The sequence below is a fragment of the Pogoniulus pusillus genome, chromosome 2 (assembly GCF_015220805.1).
Source record: "Pogoniulus pusillus isolate bPogPus1 chromosome 2, bPogPus1.pri, whole genome shotgun sequence".
Taxonomy (NCBI): domain Eukaryota; kingdom Metazoa; phylum Chordata; class Aves; order Piciformes; family Lybiidae; genus Pogoniulus; species Pogoniulus pusillus.
This window is the reverse complement of record NC_087265.1, coordinates 20,763,894-20,784,981: the sequence shown is the minus strand read 5'-3', so window position 1 is coordinate 20,784,981 and position 21,088 is coordinate 20,763,894. Positions and strand designations below refer to the sequence as shown.

The 21,088-nt window shown below is 43.7% G+C and overlaps 1 protein-coding gene across 1 annotated transcript in view; it reads right to left on the bottom strand.

Moving 5' to 3' along the window:
- Positions 1–21,088, bottom strand: part of COL5A2 (collagen type V alpha 2 chain) — a 167,569-nt gene that overhangs the window by 10,088 nt on the left and 136,393 nt on the right. Inside the window, exons 26-50 of the mRNA XM_064158033.1 lie at positions 20,375–20,428; positions 19,775–19,873; positions 19,612–19,665; positions 19,460–19,513; positions 18,110–18,163; positions 17,751–17,804; positions 17,380–17,424; positions 16,877–16,975; positions 15,467–15,574; positions 15,296–15,349; positions 12,008–12,061; positions 11,834–11,887; positions 10,732–10,785; positions 9,379–9,486; positions 9,225–9,278; positions 8,989–9,042; positions 6,949–7,110; positions 6,728–6,835; positions 5,857–5,964; positions 5,651–5,704; positions 5,211–5,318; positions 5,053–5,106; positions 3,696–3,803; positions 2,051–2,104; positions 1,295–1,402 (exon numbers count right to left, since the gene is read on the bottom strand). Of these exons, the coding sequence (XP_064014103.1) occupies positions 1,295–1,402; positions 2,051–2,104; positions 3,696–3,803; positions 5,053–5,106; positions 5,211–5,318; positions 5,651–5,704; positions 5,857–5,964; positions 6,728–6,835; positions 6,949–7,110; positions 8,989–9,042; positions 9,225–9,278; positions 9,379–9,486; positions 10,732–10,785; positions 11,834–11,887; positions 12,008–12,061; positions 15,296–15,349; positions 15,467–15,574; positions 16,877–16,975; positions 17,380–17,424; positions 17,751–17,804; positions 18,110–18,163; positions 19,460–19,513; positions 19,612–19,665; positions 19,775–19,873; positions 20,375–20,428 (1,917 nt within the window). The remainder of the gene's footprint in view (positions 1–1,294; positions 1,403–2,050; positions 2,105–3,695; positions 3,804–5,052; positions 5,107–5,210; positions 5,319–5,650; positions 5,705–5,856; positions 5,965–6,727; positions 6,836–6,948; positions 7,111–8,988; positions 9,043–9,224; positions 9,279–9,378; positions 9,487–10,731; positions 10,786–11,833; positions 11,888–12,007; positions 12,062–15,295; positions 15,350–15,466; positions 15,575–16,876; positions 16,976–17,379; positions 17,425–17,750; positions 17,805–18,109; positions 18,164–19,459; positions 19,514–19,611; positions 19,666–19,774; positions 19,874–20,374; positions 20,429–21,088) is intronic.

Below are 21,088 nucleotides of genomic sequence, written 5' to 3'. Positions count from 1 at the left end.
GATTCACAACAAGTGCTCTGAATGTTTACTACAAAGCAGATACCCAAACTAATAGATGCTCCACCTGGCAAAGGAAATCTTCAATCTATATCTGGCTTTCTGGTTCCAATTTATAGTTGCAGCAAGCCAGTGTGGAAAGCAAAAGTAAGGTAACTGGTATGCAGTATTTCTTTTACAGTCTCATTACACAGATATGGCCAGGCTGGATGTGGCTCTGGGCAACCTGATCTAGTTGAAATTGTCCTTGCTCGCGGCAGCGGGGTTGTAATTAGATGATCCTTGGAGTCCCCTTTCCAACCCTGACAGTTCTGTGATTCTGAGATGCAGGATCTGGATGCACATTAAACTCTTGCACTTTACATGGACTGTGCATTCAATCCTTAGTGCTTCAGCAGAAATGGAGACACCAATAACTGGCAGAAATTCAAATGAAACATGGTGATTATCAGCACACCATAAACACAGGAAACATCACACCCTACAAGACAGAAAAACGTTAGAAACTGCCTTCTCTGTCTTGCTTGTTATTTTAATCTACCTTCTCCACTTCTCCCTCAAATTAAGCAATATCAATATTTAAGCTCTTCACATGATCACCCAGCCTAACCTTTTCTCACATCTCTGTATTTTCCACTTCTTCCTTGCTTTTTCCATAACTTGCCTGTTATGACTTCGGGTTTCATGAACTGGCAAGTGTGGGATGTGCCTGAGGTGTTTAGCAAGAGTTTAGGAATTCTTACTAAATGGTCCAACCATTTTTTCATGAGCTGTGAATCAGCTCATAGTTGATGCCTGTAAATCTCAGAGCAGACTGAAGAGGCCTGCTGAGCTCAGTCTGAGCTGTTTGTGCTGAAATCTTTCCTAAATGCAAGGTGTGATGGTGCATGCTGCTGGCAATCACTCACAAGCCTCTTCTAATTCATTGCCACCTCTGGAGAGCTGCTGGCTTTGTAGCTGACCAGTGCTTAAGCCTGAGTATTTGGACCTGGCTTGCCAAATAGCCATGGTGAAATGCAGATCCAGCAGGATCCAGTATGCTAACTGTAGTAGTGTCAGTTTGACCTCAGGAGAGCAAAGGTGGATTAGACTGGGACGGTCACAGGTCCAGTAGATAAACATGAGTAAGTAATTTTGCCTTTTCATACACAGTTACCCTAGGTCTTTGTTGTAGAAGATGTATCAAATCTTCAGGTTTTCCTTGAGCTCAAGAATGTTTGTGAAAGTGATGCTATGGCCCTTTCAGAGTCTCATTATTTGAAGGTAACCTTTTCCCTCCATGTTCCCATTGATTTACCTCAGGTCCAGCTTCTCCTACAGTCCCTCTAACACCAGGAGGCCCAACTGGCCCAAGTGGACCAGGACTTCCATCTTTGCCAGAAGGACCAACTGGACCTGGAGGACCCTAGAAAATACAAGGGAGAGAAAGCATTTTAGCATTTAATAACACAGTCATTTAAAACAGCCTTTTACAAGCAATATCCTCTCAGGAAGCAGTCTAAACTTTCCTGTCTTATCACAACCTCCTTTTTCTTCTTCTCTAAAATTAAGAAGGCAGTTTCAGTCTTGAAGTCACCTCAGCCTTGGATCAGCTGCATATTTTTTCCTAAACCATTTAAGTGGGATCAGCTCCAGACGCCCCCCACACTGAAATACCTGCTGCATGCCCATGTGTGTACAAACTCCTGCTCCTTGGGAACATTCAAGGGAGTCAGATTTCTCCTTTGCTTTTGGGTGAAGGACATATAGGGGTTATAAAAGGCACAGTAGCAACTGGCAGAGCTGCCACATTGATGGTTTGAATCAGCTGCAGGAAAAGTGCCTGTAAAAAGAGACTGCTGCCCTGTGGCCACTCTGAACTGACCTTTCTATCTACCTATAAACTGCTCTTATGTCGAAGGTTTACTGTATTAAGCAAGGTAATGTCTTTCAGCAAAAGATCATCACATGCTTCTGAAGCCAATAAAAAGCACTGAAAGAAAAAACAGAAAGAGAAATCTGTGGGAAAAATCTGCAAGCAAAAAGGACCTTAAACCTCAACCATTATACTCACCCGAGGACCAAATGGGCCTGGAATACCTGGACTGCCCTGTTCACCAATAGGACCCTAAACAGAAGAAATGATTGTGTCATTATGGCATTTAAGGTATATGAAAGTTTGGAAGAATTGATGTATGATAAGCACCCAATACTGTATGAACAGAATTATAATGTACCCAAACAATGAGGAGCACCTTTCCCTCTTAGGATTCACTTTCTCTACTACTGCTCTCTCTTGTCACAGACAGAGAAACAACTCTATTCATTTAGATTAATAGAATGCACTGGTGCTCAGCTGCATATGTTTCTGCAGAAAAGCCTTGCTTTCGTAGAATCACAGAATTGTCAGGGCAGGAAGGGACCTCAAGGATCATCTTGTTCCAAGCCCCCTGCCATGGGCAAGGACACCTCACACTAGATCACGTTGCTCAGAGACACATCCAACCTGGTCTTAAAAACTTCCAGGGATGAGTCTTCCACCATCTCACCAGGCAAACCACCCTCATGTTGGAGAACTTCTTCCTAACATCCAATCTGAATCTACCCACTTCTAATTTTGCTCCATTTCCCCCAGTCCTATCATTACCTGACATCCTAAAAAGTCCCTCAGCAGCTTTCCTGTGGCCCTCTTTAGATACTGGAAGGCTACAATAAGGTCTCCTCAGAGTCTTCTCCTCTCTAGACTGAACAGCCCCAACTGTCTCAGCCTGTCTTCAGAGGAGAGGAGCTCCAGCCCTCTGATGATTCTCATGGCCCTTCTCTGGACACGTTCCAGCAGATTTCATGACATTTAGAATCAGACTGTCTTGCAAAAGATTAAGTAATAGCTCTATTATGAAGTGATTAAGATGCTGTGGGTGTTGTGGTTTTTTTGTAGACTCCTTTTCTCCATGCTGTCTCCTGCCCTCCGTATTGAAACTTGCAAGATCAGTGAATAAATGTAAAGAAAAAATCAGTTTTCCATGGCATCCCATTAAATTGCCACTGAAATTATTAAGTGTCTAGAGAATGGCAGTGAGGCTCATGAAAAGCCTCGAGCCTATGAGGAGCATCTGACAGAGCTGAGGTTCTTCAGTCTGGAGAAGAGGAGGCTGAGGGAGACCTCATTGCTCTCCACAGCTACCTGAAGGGAGGTTGGAGGGAGAAGGGGGCAGAATCTGTTCCTTGGTGGCAAGCAACAGGACTAGAGGAAGTGGTTACAAGCTGTGGCAGGGTAGGTGGCTGGATATTGGGGAATATTTTCTCACTGGAAGGGTTCTCAAACATTGGAATGGTCTGCCTAGGGCAGTGCTTCAGTCACCGTCCCTGAGGCGGTTCAAGCAGACTGTGGACCTGGTGCTTAGGGATATGATTCGGTGTTGACCCTTCAGTGCTGGGTCAAGGGCTGGACTGGATGATCTTGAAGGTTTCTTCCAAACAATTATTTTCTGTGTTTTATCTCATCCTGCAACAGGGATGTAAAACTACATTAAAAATATTTCCAAGTATGGACAGTCAGGCCACTCACAAGCACCTTTCAGAGAAAAAAAACAAAACCAAATAACTCCCATTTGTTTTTCTATTTTCTCTAACTATGTTCCTAATACAATATTTATCTGGCAAGGAAATAAAGTTAAAGTAAAAAAAATAAATTAAAAAAAAAAAAAGGAATGACTTACAGGAGGACCAGGAAGACCTTGAAGCCCAGTGAAACCCCGGTGTCCTTTCTGACCCCTGTCACCTCGATCGCCATGGTCACCTTTGTCACCACGAGGTCCTTGGGGACCCTGAAAATATCAGTGATGAAATGTAAAATTCTAGACTGGGGGAAAAAAAAACAACAACCCAACCTCAAAATCCCCTCATTTGCTTTTAGGAACTGCAATCAGCTTCTCAAGACAGGAAGAAGATAAAGCTGAGGCAGCTCCAAGAACCTACATATTTTTTACCAAAGAATAAGTAAGTAATTACAGAAATCTGTGTGGTGCCTAATTAGAGTTGTGGAAAATGTGGTCTTTTTACATCATGACAGCAAAACAAAGCCCTGTAATAATGATATTAAATAATGTAAAGAAATTGTAAATAATATAAATAAATGAAGACTGACAAATGTCTTTGCTTTACAGAATCTAGCAAATTATTTTTGCAGCTGTAATTCAAACATTAAGGATCTCTCACATACTCCTGAGAAAAGTATTTTCGGTATGAAACCTTCCATGCTGCATCTTCTCACAGCTCCTTTTTTGCCTTCGCTGTGGTTAAAAGACAACTGAAGTTAACATACCCTAACAACTGTGCTCAGGCTCCCCAGTACAAAGAGTTTGCTTCTGCTACCACTACAAGTTCATTTGTGGTATTTCTGATGATAGTTTCAAACTTCTTATACTAATTCAAGAACCATTTGGCTCCTGCTTTCAATTCTATATTTCTCAGCCCAAACTGCATGCTAAATTTCTCGTGCCAGATTCCAAATACTTCATCAATGGCATCATTATCAATAAGCTTTTCTTGCCTCTAAGCAGACATCTGCTTAGGGTGTTTCAAGCTTGGATTGTAAAAGAATTATGTAACACAAAAAGATGGGGTTGGTTTGTTTTCCCACTTGGACTGAAGTCAGAATCTCCTTAGTTGAATTAAGGAACAGGTGATTCTGTTCTACTTCCACCATTTTTATCTAAAAATTGGTCTTTTTTGTTCTGCATTCATTTCTTTAGCCCTTGTCTGATAAGCATCAAATACGGACTCCAGCCATTTGCTAACTTAGGTCCTGCACCATCATCCAGACAGCAGCACACCTCCAACTAAAGAGGCTTGCAATGCATCTGCTATTGCTCTCAAAACTATTTTTGAAGAGAGTGTAGAAATATACAACTAGACTTCTACAGCTTTGCAGCTCAGAAGACCACCTGCATCCACTTCTAATCAGAACACTAAAAGCTGAAGCCCTGTTCAGCATTCCAGTCAGGGCTCAGTTTCCAATATACGTTCCTGCAAGAAGTCTCTCAGATAAAACCAGAGTGACTGTGGAGAACTCACAGGCAAACCTCTTTTTCCTGCACGACCTGGGGGACCCATGGGACCTCGAGAGCCCTACAAAGGTAGCACAAAGAAGAGATGTGAAGCAATGCACAAAAGCAAATGCATCAGCTGATTTTTATAAACAAAGGTATTGATAAAAGGAAAATATCACTTACAGTTTCACCTCTTTGACCTGCATCTCCTGGAGGGCCAACAGGACCTGGAGTTCCTGGCCCCCCTGGGGAACCTGGTAAGCCTGCAGGGCCAGGTTCCCCACGATCACCCTGCAAAACACAATTTCAACATTATTTATCTAGAGAGGACTGGACTAGATCACAGCAACAGGACTCTGGCATTGCTAATGTATTTTCTAGCAATCACAATCCACAAAGACATTCTTCTGTAAGAATTCAGCCCTGAAATTGTGGAAGCAGGTGTCCTTAGCCTCTAGCCAGATCTTCTCAATTTTGAGGGGTGCTACTTATTCAAAGCTATGATACACTTTCAGGACATGTTCCACTCTCAGATTAACAGAGTAGCTAAGTAACTACTGTCAGTAAGTCAATAGTAAAAGGGAGATCTCCAAAAGTGATCTAAGAAAACAATATGTTCTTACACGTTCTCCAACAGCCCCATCTCTTCCAGGAGTGCCATCATTACCAGCAGGTCCCTATAGGCATAGAATGAAAACAGGGCAACTAATTAGCTCTGTCATCTTGCATTATAGTAAGAAGAACTAAAAAGCTGTTCTCTACCTCTAACTTCAAGTCAAAGAGAACGACCACTAGAGGATTTTTGCACCTGTGAGGTTCTAATACTTACTTCTGGGCCGGCTTCCCCTACAGGTCCAGTGGCGCCTGACTGGCCAATAGGACCTGGGGGACCTTTATCACCAGGTGGCCCTGTGGGCCCTTGTTTCCCTGGTGTCCCCTAAAAAAAAAAAAAAAAAAAAAAAAAAATATGAGAAATACCATACCAAGATTTTAATCACAAAACACAAAGAGAACCAAAACCTTTTGCCTACTATTCATAAATCCAGCCAAACTGGCAAGGAAAAGTGTCCTGATAGATTTTGAGTATCTATTTCATACACTGTGTATTTTTAAGCAGGTTATTTGCGTTAGCTGCTCTTGAACAGCCTTTTAATGACTGGAAGGTGCACTTGAAGTCAATTTACTATCAGTAGTAATGGCAGATCCTCCATATCATCCTTTTCACTCATATCTGCTTAATGACTTAATGATCTCCTGGATCATTAGACTTGCCAAAAGGTATCTATAAACCCTGCATGAGAGCAAAAAGAGCACAAATGGCAGTTCTGAAGACTGTATGTCACAACTTACGAAAGGGCATTTATTTACTCACATTCAAGTGACCTTCAGGCAATTAATGAGCAGTCTGGACTTACTGGTTTGTTTTTTCTTTCAAGGATCTAATTTTAAGTCAGATAGGAACATTTTAACTAGAAGTCTCAATGCTGTTATGCACTTACTCTTATTTCAGGCTCAGATCTTCCATTACAGCAGAAATAAACTCTCCCACCTCGTGTAGTAATTTACTATTCTCTCTGTATGGGTTCATGCAGATGGAGTTTTCTGGGCCTCTCTCCATGCTATGGAGAACCACTTTCTCAGTCCGACAAAGACCAAAGAAAGCCCAGGGCTGGTGGTGTACTGACTTGACTGTTACTTACTGCAGGCCCCGGCAGCCCTGGCATGCCTCTTTCCCCTCGCTGTCCTGGCATACCAACAATACCTCTTTGGCCAGTAGTTCCTGCTGGACCAGGGGGGCCATCCGGGCCCTGAAATCCACAAAGGATAAAACAACATTACTGTTGTCCCAGCTGCAACAGGGGGAGTAACAACAAGATAGGAGTTGGCCTAAGGAGAGTTGGCCAGATCAAGCGGGACATACCGGCTGCCCATCGTCCCCGGCGTCACCCTTGTCTCCAGGACCGCCAGGAGGTCCAGCTGGCCCTCGATCTCCCACACGGCCATGAGAACCAGGATCACCACGGAGACCTGGGGGACCTTCTTTTCCTGGCTCACCGATAGGCCCAGCAGGCCCCACAGCTCCCTAAGGAGGTTAAAACACCACTTTACATTGGACACTCTTCTGGTCAGGACAACTGCACAGGATCGCAGGATGTCAGGGGTGGGAAGGGACTCAAAGACATCATCCAGTCCAACCCCCCTGCCACAGCAGGACCACACAATCTAGCTCAGGTCACACAGGAATGCATTCAGACAGGTCTTGAAAATCTCTGGAGAAGGAGACTCCACAACCTCTCTGGGCAGCCTGTTTCAGTGCTCTGTGACCCTTACAGTAAAGAAGTTCCCCCTTGTGTTGAGCTGGAACCTCCTGTGCTGCAGCTTCCATCCATTGCTCCTTGTCCTATCTCAGGGAGCAGTGAGCAGAGCCTGTCCCTCCCCTCCTGACCCTCAGCCCTCAGATAGTTATAAACATTGATGAAATCTCCTCTCAGACTTCTCCAGATTGAAAAGCCCCAGGTCCCTCAGCCTCTCCTCGTAAGGAGAAGCTAAGAACCACATTTTGATTAGCTGTTGTCCCAGTTTGAGGCCACAAGCTATCCAGGATGGGAGGACAGAAAGAACTCTTACTCCTTTTGAAGAGTAAGAATGAAGACACTAAACAGAAGTTTCAAGAGAGATTCCCTTCACAGGAGCATATATGCAAAAGGCAATCAGGTAGAATGAACACATCCACAAGCTCAGTCAGGTCTACTGGACTAAAATCACTTAGAAATCCTCCACCCCTTCACCCTCAGCAGGCCTGAGAGTAGGCCAGAACTGCCCTCCCCAGCTTAGGCCTGCATGAGGCAGCTCAGGATTGCCTGCCAGCTGGGAGCCATCTCCCACACACAGACCATGAGACAAGGAGGGATGCGCTCTGCACGGAGAGCGGAAGTGAAGGGAGGAGAGGCAGGGGGGGGAAGAGAAAATGTAGCAGCCAGGCACTGCCTTGTAAGCTGTGATACTGCCAAGTGGAATAGAATAACAATATTACAACATCCTGAGACTACCTGCTCCATCCCCTGGGCTGGGACTTTGTCTCTGTGGTTTTCTTAAGGGAACCTGGAACCCTGGGACCCCGGAACCCTGGGACCCCTCAGACTACCACAGCTACAAATGTGTACACTCTAAGGAGGGGTCAAAGTGTGAATGGGAGTTATTATAATCTCATGTGTGATCAAATAAATGAGATTAAATAAACTACAGGAAGATATGGAGTTTGCTGTTTTGCTCCTCTAAGCAATTAATTCATTAGAGCAACTTGAACAACTCGAGCCCTACTTAACTCAGTGAAGAGCTTTTCACTAATTTGGATGCACATATACCGGATCAAGCCCAAGACTAAGGAGTTTTACTTAGTGAAGTCAGATGTAAGCATGCAGTCACTAAAGTCAGTGCTGAGAGGCCATTCTCTTTTATTGCATGAGACCATGAGCATTGGTCCACCTTCCTTTCTTCATCTGCTCTACAGATTTACAATGACCCAGTTATGGAACACACCCATTAGGAATATGAACACCTCTGGCGTGAGGATAGGCTAAGAGAACTGGGGTTGTTCATCCTGGAAAAGAGAAGACTCCATGGGGACTTTATAACTGCCTTCCAATACCTGAAGGGAACCTACAGGAAGGCCAGACAATAGGACGAGAGGAAATGGATTTAAATTGAAGAAGGACAGACTTAGAGTGGATCTGAGGAAGAAATTCTTCACTATGAGGGTGGCAAGACTCTGGAATGGATTGTCCAGGGAGGTTGTAGATTTTACCTCCCTGGAGCTGTTCAAGGCCAGGTTGGATGGCGCCTTGAGTAACCTGGTCTAGCTGAGAGAGAGGTACCCCTGCCCACGGCAGGGAGGTTGGATTAAATGATCTCGGAGGTCTCTTCCAGCCTAAGCTGTTCTATGATTCTACAATTGACTTACAGTAGGTCCTGGAGGCCCAACTCTTCCAGCAGATCCTGGGAAGCCAGTAGCACCCTGAAAAAGAAAACATTTTAATGCCAGCACAGGTTACTTCAAACCTTCTCAGCTGAAGTAACGAGTTAATGTTATAATTACAAACTGTGAGAAACAAGCTGAGACAAGGAACGATACACAGGACGTAAAATTTCAGTATTACATTATCTTCAGTCAGGTCACAAAAATTAAAATCTACTTACAGGTGGACCCTGAGTTCCTCTACCACCTTTCAGACCAGGAACACCTGAAGGGCCCTAAGAGGAAAGAAGAAAGAGAGGTAACAATGAATACCCAAGAGAGGTGACAAGCAGGATCAGCCTTTGCCACTGGTTCTCTGACATTATTTATACTTACTGGTGGACCATGAGACCCAGCAAGACCCTGTGGTCCTGGAGATCCAGCATCTCCTTTCTGGCCAGGTTCTCCTGGTTCACCTTTCACACCTGGCTGACCATCAGGGCCCTATAAGAAATAATATTTAGAAGAGGCACCAGGTCAAAGAACACCAAATCACTGTAGCACAGCAAAGACATTTTGCAGGGAATTTCTGGAAAGCAAAATAAACCAGGAGAATAAATCTGTCCAGAGAACAGTGTATTGGCTCAATGGTTCAAGGCAACTGCAACAGCTCAGGTCACAGATAGGATTTTCTGAAGCCTGCAAAGTCAGAATTTCCATTTACAATATTTCCTTCTCTAACTCATATTTTTCTTTCCTTTATGTTTTTCTATTTTCTGCAGCATCTATTACATACCTAAAAGCAAAAGAGACTGAATAAACATTATCTTTGCCGGTCTTTTTTTGTTGTTCTTTTCCCCCATCAAGGGAAGCAGGCGCCTGACTCTTTGTGAAAGGTCTGAAGCACAGTATTTAGGCTGTTTGGGGTACCCACTGAAAAAACACAAGCCTTCCATTTCTTTCCTGTCTTTGCTACTCTGGGCAGCCTGATGTAGTTGCTGTCTACAACTACCTGAGGGGTGGTTGTGGCCAGGAGGAGGTTGCTCTCTTCTCTCAGGTGGCCAGCACCAGAACGAGAGGACACAGCCTCAGGCTGTGCCAGGGGAAATTTAGGCTGGAGGTGAGGAGAAAGTTCTTCACTGAGAGTCATTGGACACTGGAATGGGCTGCCCGGGGAGGTGGTGGAGTCGCCGTCCCTGGGGCTGTTCAAGGCAGGATTGGACGTGGCACTTGGTGCCATGGTCTAGCCTTGAGCTCTGTGGTAAAGGGTTGGACTTGATGATCTATGAGGTCTCTTCCAACCTCAGTGATACTGTAATATTGATGTCCTTGCCGACTGCAGAGGGGGTTGGACAGGATGACCTTCAAAGGTCACTTCCAACCCAGACAATTCTACGACTCTATGATACTCAAAATCTTGCTGCTCTATGATACTCAAATCTTTGCTACTTTCAGCAGACAACACTTTGTAACCTGCTTCATCTTAATCCCAAAGGAGCAACATAACATATACATGAAAATACAAAATCTGATGAACAATTACATAATGGTAACTAAACCACTTTTCAAGCATCTAGGGTGGTTGTTGGCCTTTTTCTTTACTTAATACACTGATGGAAAAAAAAATAGCTCTTTTTGCCACAAAAAAACCCACCCAGCGAATCACATTCTAGAGCCCTGCAATATTATTTCTGATGAAGGAAACTGAGTATGACTAAAGGCAACTCATTAATGTTACAAAACACATACCGGAGGACCAGCAAAACCGACAGCACCAGTTGGACCATTTTCTCCTCGGGAACCCTGCTCAAAGAATGCAGAAAAACTGTATTTAACACACCAAATTAAAAATAAAATCCTTTCTACAAGCTGAATAACTTACAATTAAACATACAAGAAAGGATGTTAACTATTTACTGTCCTAAGTCTATTATTCACTTCTTCTATTAATTTGCATCAAAGGATCTCTGAGCAACACTATAAATGTTGTTAACTGTCATGTTGAAGTCTGCCCCACACTTGAGACTATATGGAGGTGGCTTTCAGGATTTAGAGATGGAAGGCAGGTGGCAGGCACTAAAACCACAACAGGAGAAATTCTGCTCGCAAGTACTTGCAGTGATAGCAGGATTAGCCAGAGTGCACTTGCTTTATGCAACCCATCATTCCAATAGACTGGGAAAAGAAGAATAGCTCAAAAATGTGTTCTTTTACAAGGTCAGAATGGGTTATGAGCTGCTTCAGCTGCACTTTCCACACAACGTATGTTTGGAGAAGAAGGTGCTGAAGGCTGCCAAGATCCAGCACTCCCCAGAGGGGTGGAAGCTATTCCAATTTACACTGGAAGTAAGGCTGCTCTGATTTATGACAGATGCCTAATCAATTCCAAGCAGCATGAAGGACCTGGAAGGGCTGAGCCCTTAACTCCCTAATCAGTTAGCCCTTAAAATCACAAACAGAATGAAGATGACAAGAGTTGGTGTAGTTATAAGCAAACTGAGATAGACTTCTGTGCTTTCTCCATCTAAATATTTGGTGTGTGTCTGGTAGTATCTGGTATGGGCATGCATTTTAAAAGAATTAAACAATTCATTGGTGTCCTCTTTTCAGGAGAGACACAGATGAGAGTAACTCTGTATAAAGCTTGCCCTAAACCAAGTACAGGACAGAAGAACAAAATCTGCCAACAGCTTTGCAAGTGCACAGCAACAGTATAAAGCTACAGGTTGTCAAGAAAGGGGAAGAGAAAGAGGCAAATATACCAGCAAGGGAGACAAAACCTAGAGTTTGGATGAGCGTTAGATACTGTTAACTTATGCCAGGCAACAAAAACCCAAACATGTTTACTCACAGGGTTTCCACGGGAGCCAGGAGGACCAACTAGACCTCGTGGACCTGGTTCACCCTTAAAATATGAAATTCAAGGTTATTTCCCAAATAATTTGTTAGACAAGTAACAGAAGTGGCAACAAAATATGGTGATATTAAAAAACTTCAGAAATGAGTGGCATAAAAAAATTGTTACCTTTTCACCTGTAGGACCTGCAGGACCCATTGGGCCTATTGGACCAGGGAGACCCTTTTGAAGAAATAAAGGCAAAAGGAAGTTTAAAAAGTGACACTTTAAAACTGCTCATGTGTTACTATTACCATAGGCTTTTTTGTTCCTTTAAATTCTTCCCTACTATCTCTGACATCTTGGCACATTTTTTACCTAGTTTCCTTCCATTTTCTCTCCCATTGGCCAAAATCTCACATCTCAAAATTCCTGCTTTCATTTATAATATTTTTTTCTGCTCTAACCTCACCTTCTACTTTCTGCAGCATTTACTAATATGGCCAATGATAGAAAAACAAAACCTCTGGCTTTATTTTGCTCTCGCAGGGAGGAAATTGGATCCTTCTCCCCACACTTGCCCAGAAGTTCTCCTGCTGATATTTCATTGCTTAAATTAATGTTAAGGTAATCATCACTTTTGAAGATTAACTTTTATCTTGAAAACTCTTCCTTTTCCTCTTCACAGGGCAGTCAGGCAAAAAGGTTTCAGTCTCCATCCAAATCCATCACTTGTATGTTTGAGGTTATAAGACACAGGAAAGGGCCTCGCACTATATTTCTTTTTCTTTGCCATTGGAATGGGCTGCCCAGGGAGGTGGTGGAGTTGCCATCCATGGAAGTGTTCAAAAAAAGACTGGATGAGGCACTGAGTGCCATGGTCTAGTTAATTGGATAGGGCTAGGATGCTAGGTTGGACTGGATGTTCTTGGAAGTCTCTTCTAACCCGGTTGATTCTATGACTCTATGAATCTATGTCACACTCCTGCAGCACTATTCAGATATCCCAGCTGTGATCCTCTTTCACTAGAAGCAGAGCTTTCACCAACTTCAAGCTTTCACCAACTTCATCTACAACAAAATTCACCCTCCCCAAACGATCACCTCTGTAACTTAGTTCAAACTGAGGAGAAATACAACAAAGGTGAATTCACCAAGGATACTGCATCAGCATCAGTGCCCCAGTGATTGGTAGCAGAGATATCTATAGATACCTATCTAGTACATTTACTTGAGCATTGCTTTATCTGTTCATTAGTTCCCATAAGATGTGGAGCATTACACTGACTGAGAACTGTTCTGTGTCTTTAGAGCCTATCTGACTCGTAAAGAAATTCCAGTTTTCAGCTGCTGTTAGTTAGTGCTTCTGTGTGCTAGGGTGTCTGCAAAAAAACCTTCTCTTTAACTAGAAATACAGTCCATCCATCCAGAACCACCATCTTTTCCTTCTATCTCAGGTTTCCAAACACCTAGCAGTTAGCACACAAACCCCAGAAATCTCAGACAGACACAATTTATTGTCGTTACATTTGCAGATGACACCAAGTTGGGAGGGAGAACTGATCTCCTGGAGGGTGGGAAGATGCTGCAGAGGGACCCAGACAGACTGGGTCAATGGGCTGAGGCCAGTGGTATGGGATTCAACAGGAACAAGTGCAGGGTCCTGCACTATGGCCACAATAACCCCATGCAGCACTACAGACTGGGGCATAAGTGGCTGGAGAGCAGCCCGGCTGAGAGGGACCTGAGAGTGCCAACTGGCAGCAGGCTGGACATGGGCCAGCAGTGTGCCCAGCTGGCACAGAAGGCCAATGGCATCTTGGCCTGTATCAGATATACAGCAGGGACAGGGATGTGATTCTGCCACTGTACTCAGCACTGGTGAGGCCTCACCTCGAGCACTGTGTGCAGCTCTGAGCTCCTCATTGCAAGGATATTGAGGTGCTGGAGTGGGTCTGGAGGAGAGCAACAAGACTGGGGAGGGGGCTGGAGGGGAAGGCTGATAAGGAGAGGCTGAAGTTGCTGAGGGTGTTCAGTCTGCAGAAAAGGAGGCTAAAAGAGACCTTATCATTCCCTACAACTATCTAAAAAGAAGTTGCAGTCAGGTGAGGGTCAGGCTCTTCTTTCAGGCAGCCAGTGACAGGACAAGAGGGCATGGCCTGAAGCTGTGCCACGGGAGGTTTAGCTTGGATGTTAGGAAACACTTCCTCAGGGAAAGGGTGATTAGGCACTGGAATGGACTGTCCAGGGAGGTGGTGAAGTCACCATCCCTGGAGGTGTTTAAAGATTGGATGTGGCACTTGTTAGCATGGTTTAGCTGATGTGGTGATGTTAGGTCATAATTTGGACTTGATGATCTCAGAGGTCTTTTCCAGCCTCAATGATTCTCTGATTACACAAAAACTGACTAGCAACAGCTTCTGGGAAGAAAAGATAGGCCATGCATACACATACACCCCATTAGGAATTACTGAAGTGTTGGCCTACGCAGAAGTGTCCATGCAACATATCTTGACCACACTGGATTTACTGCATGTGAGCAGGCCAGCCAAGTTCAAAGCTCTCACACGCGCCAGTGGCACACTGCTCATTTGGGGCTCAGTATGCTTACAGCAGTTTTCACCTGTGAAACTAAGGGCAGAACATGGGCAGCTCAATCCAAACAATGAGGAGGCATCTTGGACTCTTAGCCCAAGAGTCAGAACTGAGGGTTTTGCTTTTTTGGCTGTTGATGTCTGCCTAACTTTTTTCATATTTTAATTGTATTTAGATAAGTGAATCCCAAAGGAAACTGCTACTTCTGGGAATCCTTGAGACTTTCAAAACCCACTACATTCCTCTGCAACCTGATGTAGGCATACCCATGTTAGCAGCAGGGCTGGACTGGATGATCTCCAGAGGTCCCTTCCAAACCCTACCATTCTGTGATTCTGTAGCATCTTAAATCCCATTACTGATTTCACAAAACAGGGGCTTGGAACTGTCTAGACTACCTGAAGGAACATTGTGGAGAGGCTGCTGCTGGTCTCTTCTCACAGGGAATTGGAGACAGAACAAGGGGGAATGGGCTCAAGCTGAGTCTGGGGAGGTTCAGATTGGACATTAGGAAAAAGTTTTTCACAGGGAGAGTGGTCAGGGACTGGAATGAGCTGCCCAGGGAGGTGGCTCAGTAACCCACCCTGGAAGTGTTTAAGTGTCTTTGGGTGTGGTGCTTAGGGATATGGTTTAAGGTGAATCTTGTAGAGTAAGGTTAGAGCTTGGACTTGGTGATCCTGAGGGGCTTTTCCAACCTGGATGTTTCTGTGATTCTGTGATAACAAAATGTCATGTACAGCAATACTGAAATACTTGAAGAGCAAATTTGGAGGAATGTGGGACTGAGAATGACTGCCAATCCATGATGTCACCAAGCAGAGTAGTGTTTATGGGCTGAGCACCTCCAGCACCATAAACAGAAAGAGTGAGAGATTCACTTACTCGTGCCCCATCGTTACCAGCTGTGCCTTCAGCGCCTTTCTCGCCTACACCGCCCTGTGGAGACACCCAGAGAACCTCAGTTATGACACTGAAGGTTGAGTGCTTCATACCCTGGCACAACAGCAGCATTCTGGTGATTCTACCAGGTGTCTCAGAAGTAACTAGACTTACTCTATCGCCCTTTGGACCAGGTGTTCCAGCAATCCCTCTTTCTCCAGGCATACCCTGAAGACCTGGTGGGCCTGGATCACCAGGAGTCCCACTAGGGCCTGGGCTTCCCTGAAACAAATAAAGAACAACATCTTGTCAGCTCAGCTGAGAAGTTTATAGACTGTGGAACATGCTGTGCCTGTGTTGGAAGTCTCTGGGGTAGAGTTTTAAGTAATAATTTTCTACTAAATTTGGACTTTATTCGTGTCCAAATACTTTTCTTTTCCCACTCAGGAAGTTCAGCTGTAATACTGTAGGCCTTCCAAATATATTAGCATTTATCCATTGTATACAGAGGATGAGAACAAGGGGGGAAAAGGAAGCTTGAGCACCTTTCTATCTTGAACTCGATGCCACATGGGTTTACTTAGAGCCATGAGGATGACTGGGGGACTTGAGTGTCTCCCCTATGAAGAAAGACTGAGAGCCCTGGGACTTTTTAGTCTAGCAAAGGGAAGGCTGAGAGGAGATCTGGTCAATGTGTACAAATATCTGAGGGGTGGGTGTCAAGTGGCTGGGGCCAATCTCTCTTCCATGGTCAGCAGCAATAAGACAAGGAGCAACAGCTACAAACTGGAACATAGAAGGTTTCACCTCAACATGAGGAGAAACTTCTTTGTAGTGAGGGTGACAGAGCTCTGGAACAGGCTGCCCAGACTGGTTGTGAAGCCTCCTTCTCTGGAAACTTTCAAAACCTGCCTGGATGAATTCCTGTGTGAACTACCCTAGGGGATCCTGCCTTGGCAGGGAGGTCAGACTTGATGATCTCTGGAGGTCCCTTCCAACCTCTAAGGTTCTGTGATTCTGCAATTACACAAAGGAGCTACAGGCAGAAGTTGCCAAGGGCAGAGATGCTTTATTTGTGTTTTGCTTCTCACAGCTGGTGTCTCTTACAGATCCCACATTACCTTCCAAGTTTGGGGTGACCGCTCCCGCCCCCCAAGGCCTAATTAAATCAATTGGAGGTGAAAGGCAGGCACGAAGCTTTCAGCATTGTCTTTTAAACACTCATCCTGTCCACAATGTCTTTGTGTAAACTGACATGGCTCTTAAAACATTGCTAGAGGGTTTTCTACCCTTCAGAAATGGCTTTGCCCAGTCCTACTGAGAAACACAAAAGCCATTTTCAACTTCTAGACCGATATAAAGTAATACAAAACGTAATTTTTCACCAGTTAAGCATCTTGCAAGGTATTAATACTGCTGTAGTGAAGTAATTTGGATGTCCTCCTAGAAGCCTTACAGAAGCAAGTTGCATTTCATGAAAGATATGCCTTTTGTGACAAAGAAAAGCCTCTCCTTAGCATTGGTGCACATGCACAGAATTGCACATTGCATCACTGCAGCAACACTAATCTCCACTCAGCTTACCTTAGGACCATCAGGACCATGACCTCCAGCCATACCCTTTTCACCCTGGATTCCTGCTGCACCTGGTTCTCCCCTTTCCCCAGGATTGCCACGTTCTCCCTACAGAATGGAAATATATTACTCGTGTACAAATCAGGGTACAGCTCTGGTAGACAAAACACCGAACACACCACATGTGCAGCTCTGCTGTTTGAACCAAGAGCCTGTAATCAAATTCTAAGAGAACTGGTCAAATAAATCAGTCTTAAGCATTTCTAGTTAAAAGCAGGTGAAATAGCATGTTGACCAGCAAGATAAAAACTTACTTCACAGCTGTAAACCAGATCATTCATCAGCACACACTGTGAAACACACCACTAAAGGTGGTAGGTTTTACAGGAGCCATCTTAAAATGTACCCACGTTTATGAACATTGAAAGAAGTCAAATAGTTCATGTTATATATCAACTTTCAACTTCAGAAAGCTGTCAGGAATACTTAAATTCTGAAAGAAAGCAACTTACCCTGGGGCCCAATGGACCAACAGCTCCAGGATCTCCTGGCACACCCTAAGCAGAACAGAACTCATCATGAGAATGAAAGCATTATTCATAGCCTGATAACCATGGAAACCAGAGACAAACATTTCCATTTCCAAAGCACTGTGAATATAGATAACTAGTTCTGAGTATTATTTGTCCAGGACAAGAGGAGAAAGTTCAGCTTAGTGCAAGAGGATGGTCAGATTCTAGTACTTATTTTATCCAAAAGCAGTTCTCTGACAGCTTGCAGAGTGTATCAATGCATGTTTTGAAAGAGAGGGAGAAAATAGATCACAAGGTGAAGGAAAGGTAGGACATTGCTATCAATTCTTGTTAAATCATACAGAAATTACCTGATCACCTGGCTTTCCTCCCTCACCTGGGGGACCTGGTGGCCCAGGCAAGCCCTGTGAAAAAGTAAATTAACTGGTTATTAATATGATAGACAATTCTTATTTTAGATTTAACTAAGACCTGAAGAGTATCAATGTGGTATTATACTCAGCCAAAGAGATCCCCAAGTGAAATAGCTACATCAATATTGTACCATGCAATATTTCCATGCACATCAGCCCTAAAGATTAAGTTCTCTATAGAGATTGCCTTAACTTTAACACTTTTTTTCTCAAAGCAATTATTCAGCTCCACATTTGGAACATTTTGGGGGAAATCACAAAATTAAAACTGAAAAGCAACAAGGGTAAATAAATACCTGAAATCCTGTAGGACCTGGAGGGCCTTGTTCTCCTCTTTCTCCTGCTAAACCCTACACAACAGAAAGCAATAAATATAGAGGAATACAGACAGGCTTCATTCTTCTCTCTGAACACACATATTCTCAATGATGCATTTGTTTATTACACATTTTTACTTACTCAAGGGGAGGTTTAGATTGGGAAAAATGTCTTTCCTGCAAGAGTGGTAAGGCATTGGATGAGGCTGCCCAGGGAGGTGGTTGAGGCACCACTCCTTGGAGGTGTTCAAAAACTTGCAGACATGGCACTCTGGGACATGGTTTAATGGCCATAGTGGTGTTGGACTTGGTCATCTCAGAGGTCTTTTCCAACCTTAATGATTCTCTGATTCTATGATACACCTTATCTAAAAGAAGTAATAAGATGTATCTTCTTTTTTCCAAGATCCTCCCAGCAAAAGTTCTGTGCTGACAGGAAAACATTTTGCTCCTTGCATTATTTCATGTTATGGTCAGCAAAGTGATTTAGAATCACAGAATCAAAGAATGTCAGGGGCTGGAAGCAATTTTGAAAGATCATCTGGTCCAGCCCCCCTGCCACAGCAGGATCACCTAAAGGAGATCACACTGGAATGCATCCAGACAGATCTTGAATATTTCCAGAGAGGGAGACTCCACAACCTTTCTGGGCAGCCTGTTCCAGTGCTCTGTCACTCTCACAGTGAAAAAATTCTTCCTCAGGTTCACATGGAACCTATCATAGTCTGCTTTGTGTTTGGAGGGACCTTTAAGTGTCATCTAGTCCAACCCCTTCACAGTCAGCAGAGATAATCTTTGACTAGATTGGGTTGCCCAGATTACCTCTCTGGGAAATCTGGGCCATTGTTTCACCACTCTCAGTGTAAACAATTTCTTCATTACACCTAGTCTAAATCTCCTTCTTTTTGCTTTAAACCATCTCCTCTTGTCCACTCACAACAGGCCGTGCCAGAAAAGTCTATCTCCATCTTTCTTAAAGACTACTTTGTAGATAGAGAGATAGACAGAGAGACAGAGATAGAGGCAGAGAGATACAGTGAGAGCGATGAGAGAGAGGCAGAGAGATGAGAGAGAGACAGATATATATATATACATAAAGACAGAGAGAGACAGATACAGATAGATATAAAGACAGATATAGAGATACATATTTCATTATAAAGCTTGCCACTATTCTACCAAAAAAATTATCTAAGCAGCTTTAGATTTTTTGTTTGTTTGTTTGTTTAGAACCAACAGATGCCATGAAAATAGACAAAAACAGAAGCAGAGAGAGAGTAACAAGTGGATGGAGACAGCCAGGTAGGCAGAGTGGTAAAGTTAACTTACTGGTGGGCCGACAGGACCAGAAGGACCGACTTCACCATCTTTACCAGGGGCTCCCTAAAATAAAAGGAGGTAGGAAGAAGTCTTGTATAGTGTACATATATTACAGACAGGCATCGTTCTCTGTAACCACTGCAAAGAACAGTAACACTCACTCTCTGTCCTGGGACACCTGCGTTGCCTGCTTCTCCAGCTTTTCCAGGATCACCCTGATTTGCAGGAATAAAAATGACTATTTTCAGACACTGTTTTCATCTACAAAAATGTATGCAAATGTTCAAAATGAAACAGATCTTGGGCACCAGGTGCCATACTCACACTGCTACCCTTTGGCCCAGGAAGGCCCATGCTGCCTGGCTGACCTCTGATTCCTATTGAACCTGCTGGACCAGGGCGTCCATCCTCTCCAGGAGAGCCCTGCAGAGACAGAGCATTTTTCATATTAAATCATAAAGATATTTATTCCTATGAACCTATTTACCCTTGGAAAATTTATATTTAAAGAACTCAAACCATATCATTAACCTGACTTGGTGTTACAGTTGCCAGTCAAAATGTCTTTAAAGCGGAGATAGCTTTAGCCACACTGCTGGGTTTAACAAAACACTATGAGGTTAATGTAACGAAGTTGTTACGCACAAACGCTTCATCATTTCCTTACACAGCTGGAAAAGGTATTTCGTTCAAAATGGCTACAAATACATTGCAGCAGCTGCTAAACAACAAACACTGCTACACAGACAAGGCTTAAGGAACATTATCTGGGCTAATTTTGGAGTCAGGAATCTAAAGTGAAGAGCTTCAAGAGAAAATGAACCTTCAGAAATCAAGAAAATTCAGATTATTAGGAGCGATGAGTCACAGCCTGCAAATTACTGTGGCATTAACTGAAAGAAATAATTTTTTTTAGTGGCTTACCAAGGGGCCAAGTTTTCCTTCAGGGCCTTGAACACCTGGATTTCCTGTCAAACCCTGGAGGCAGGAACAATATTAGTGTTAAGGCTGTGCATACAACTCTAGAAAAAAACAAGAAATGTAAATAAATCCACCAAATGTGCTTGGTTACTACCACAGGATAAACTTCTGTATGTCAAAGGTCTTCATGTTACAGCTTCATCCCTCACTGCCTTTGGTCTTCACTTTTTCCTTTCTCTTGCCTTTGCATCTCTTGAACTTCTCACAGGGTCATTTTTGTTCCTGCCAGCATTATTCAGTTATCTCTATCAAACTTGGGACTTGCTGCTCCCTTTCTCTCCTTCTGTGATACTCCAAATTCTCCTTATATACTTTCTCTGAAAAAAGTCTCTAGATGACAGGCACCACACAGCTGTGTAAATTATCAATCACCAATTTAAGGAAGGTTGGCCATCAGTTAGCTTGGCCTTCATGTGCCTGCAGCTGCTTTTCAAGCACACTTTCTTCAGCTGCATTATAGAATCACAGAATGGTTTAGGTTAGAAGGGATCTCAAAGATCATCCAGTTCCAACCCCCTGCCAGAGGCAGGAACACCTCCCACTAGAACAGGTCACTCAAGGCCTCATCCAACCTGCCTTTGAACACCTCCAGGGAGGGAGCAGCCACAACCTCCCTGGAAAACCTCTGCCAGTGTCTCACCACCCTCACTGGAAAGA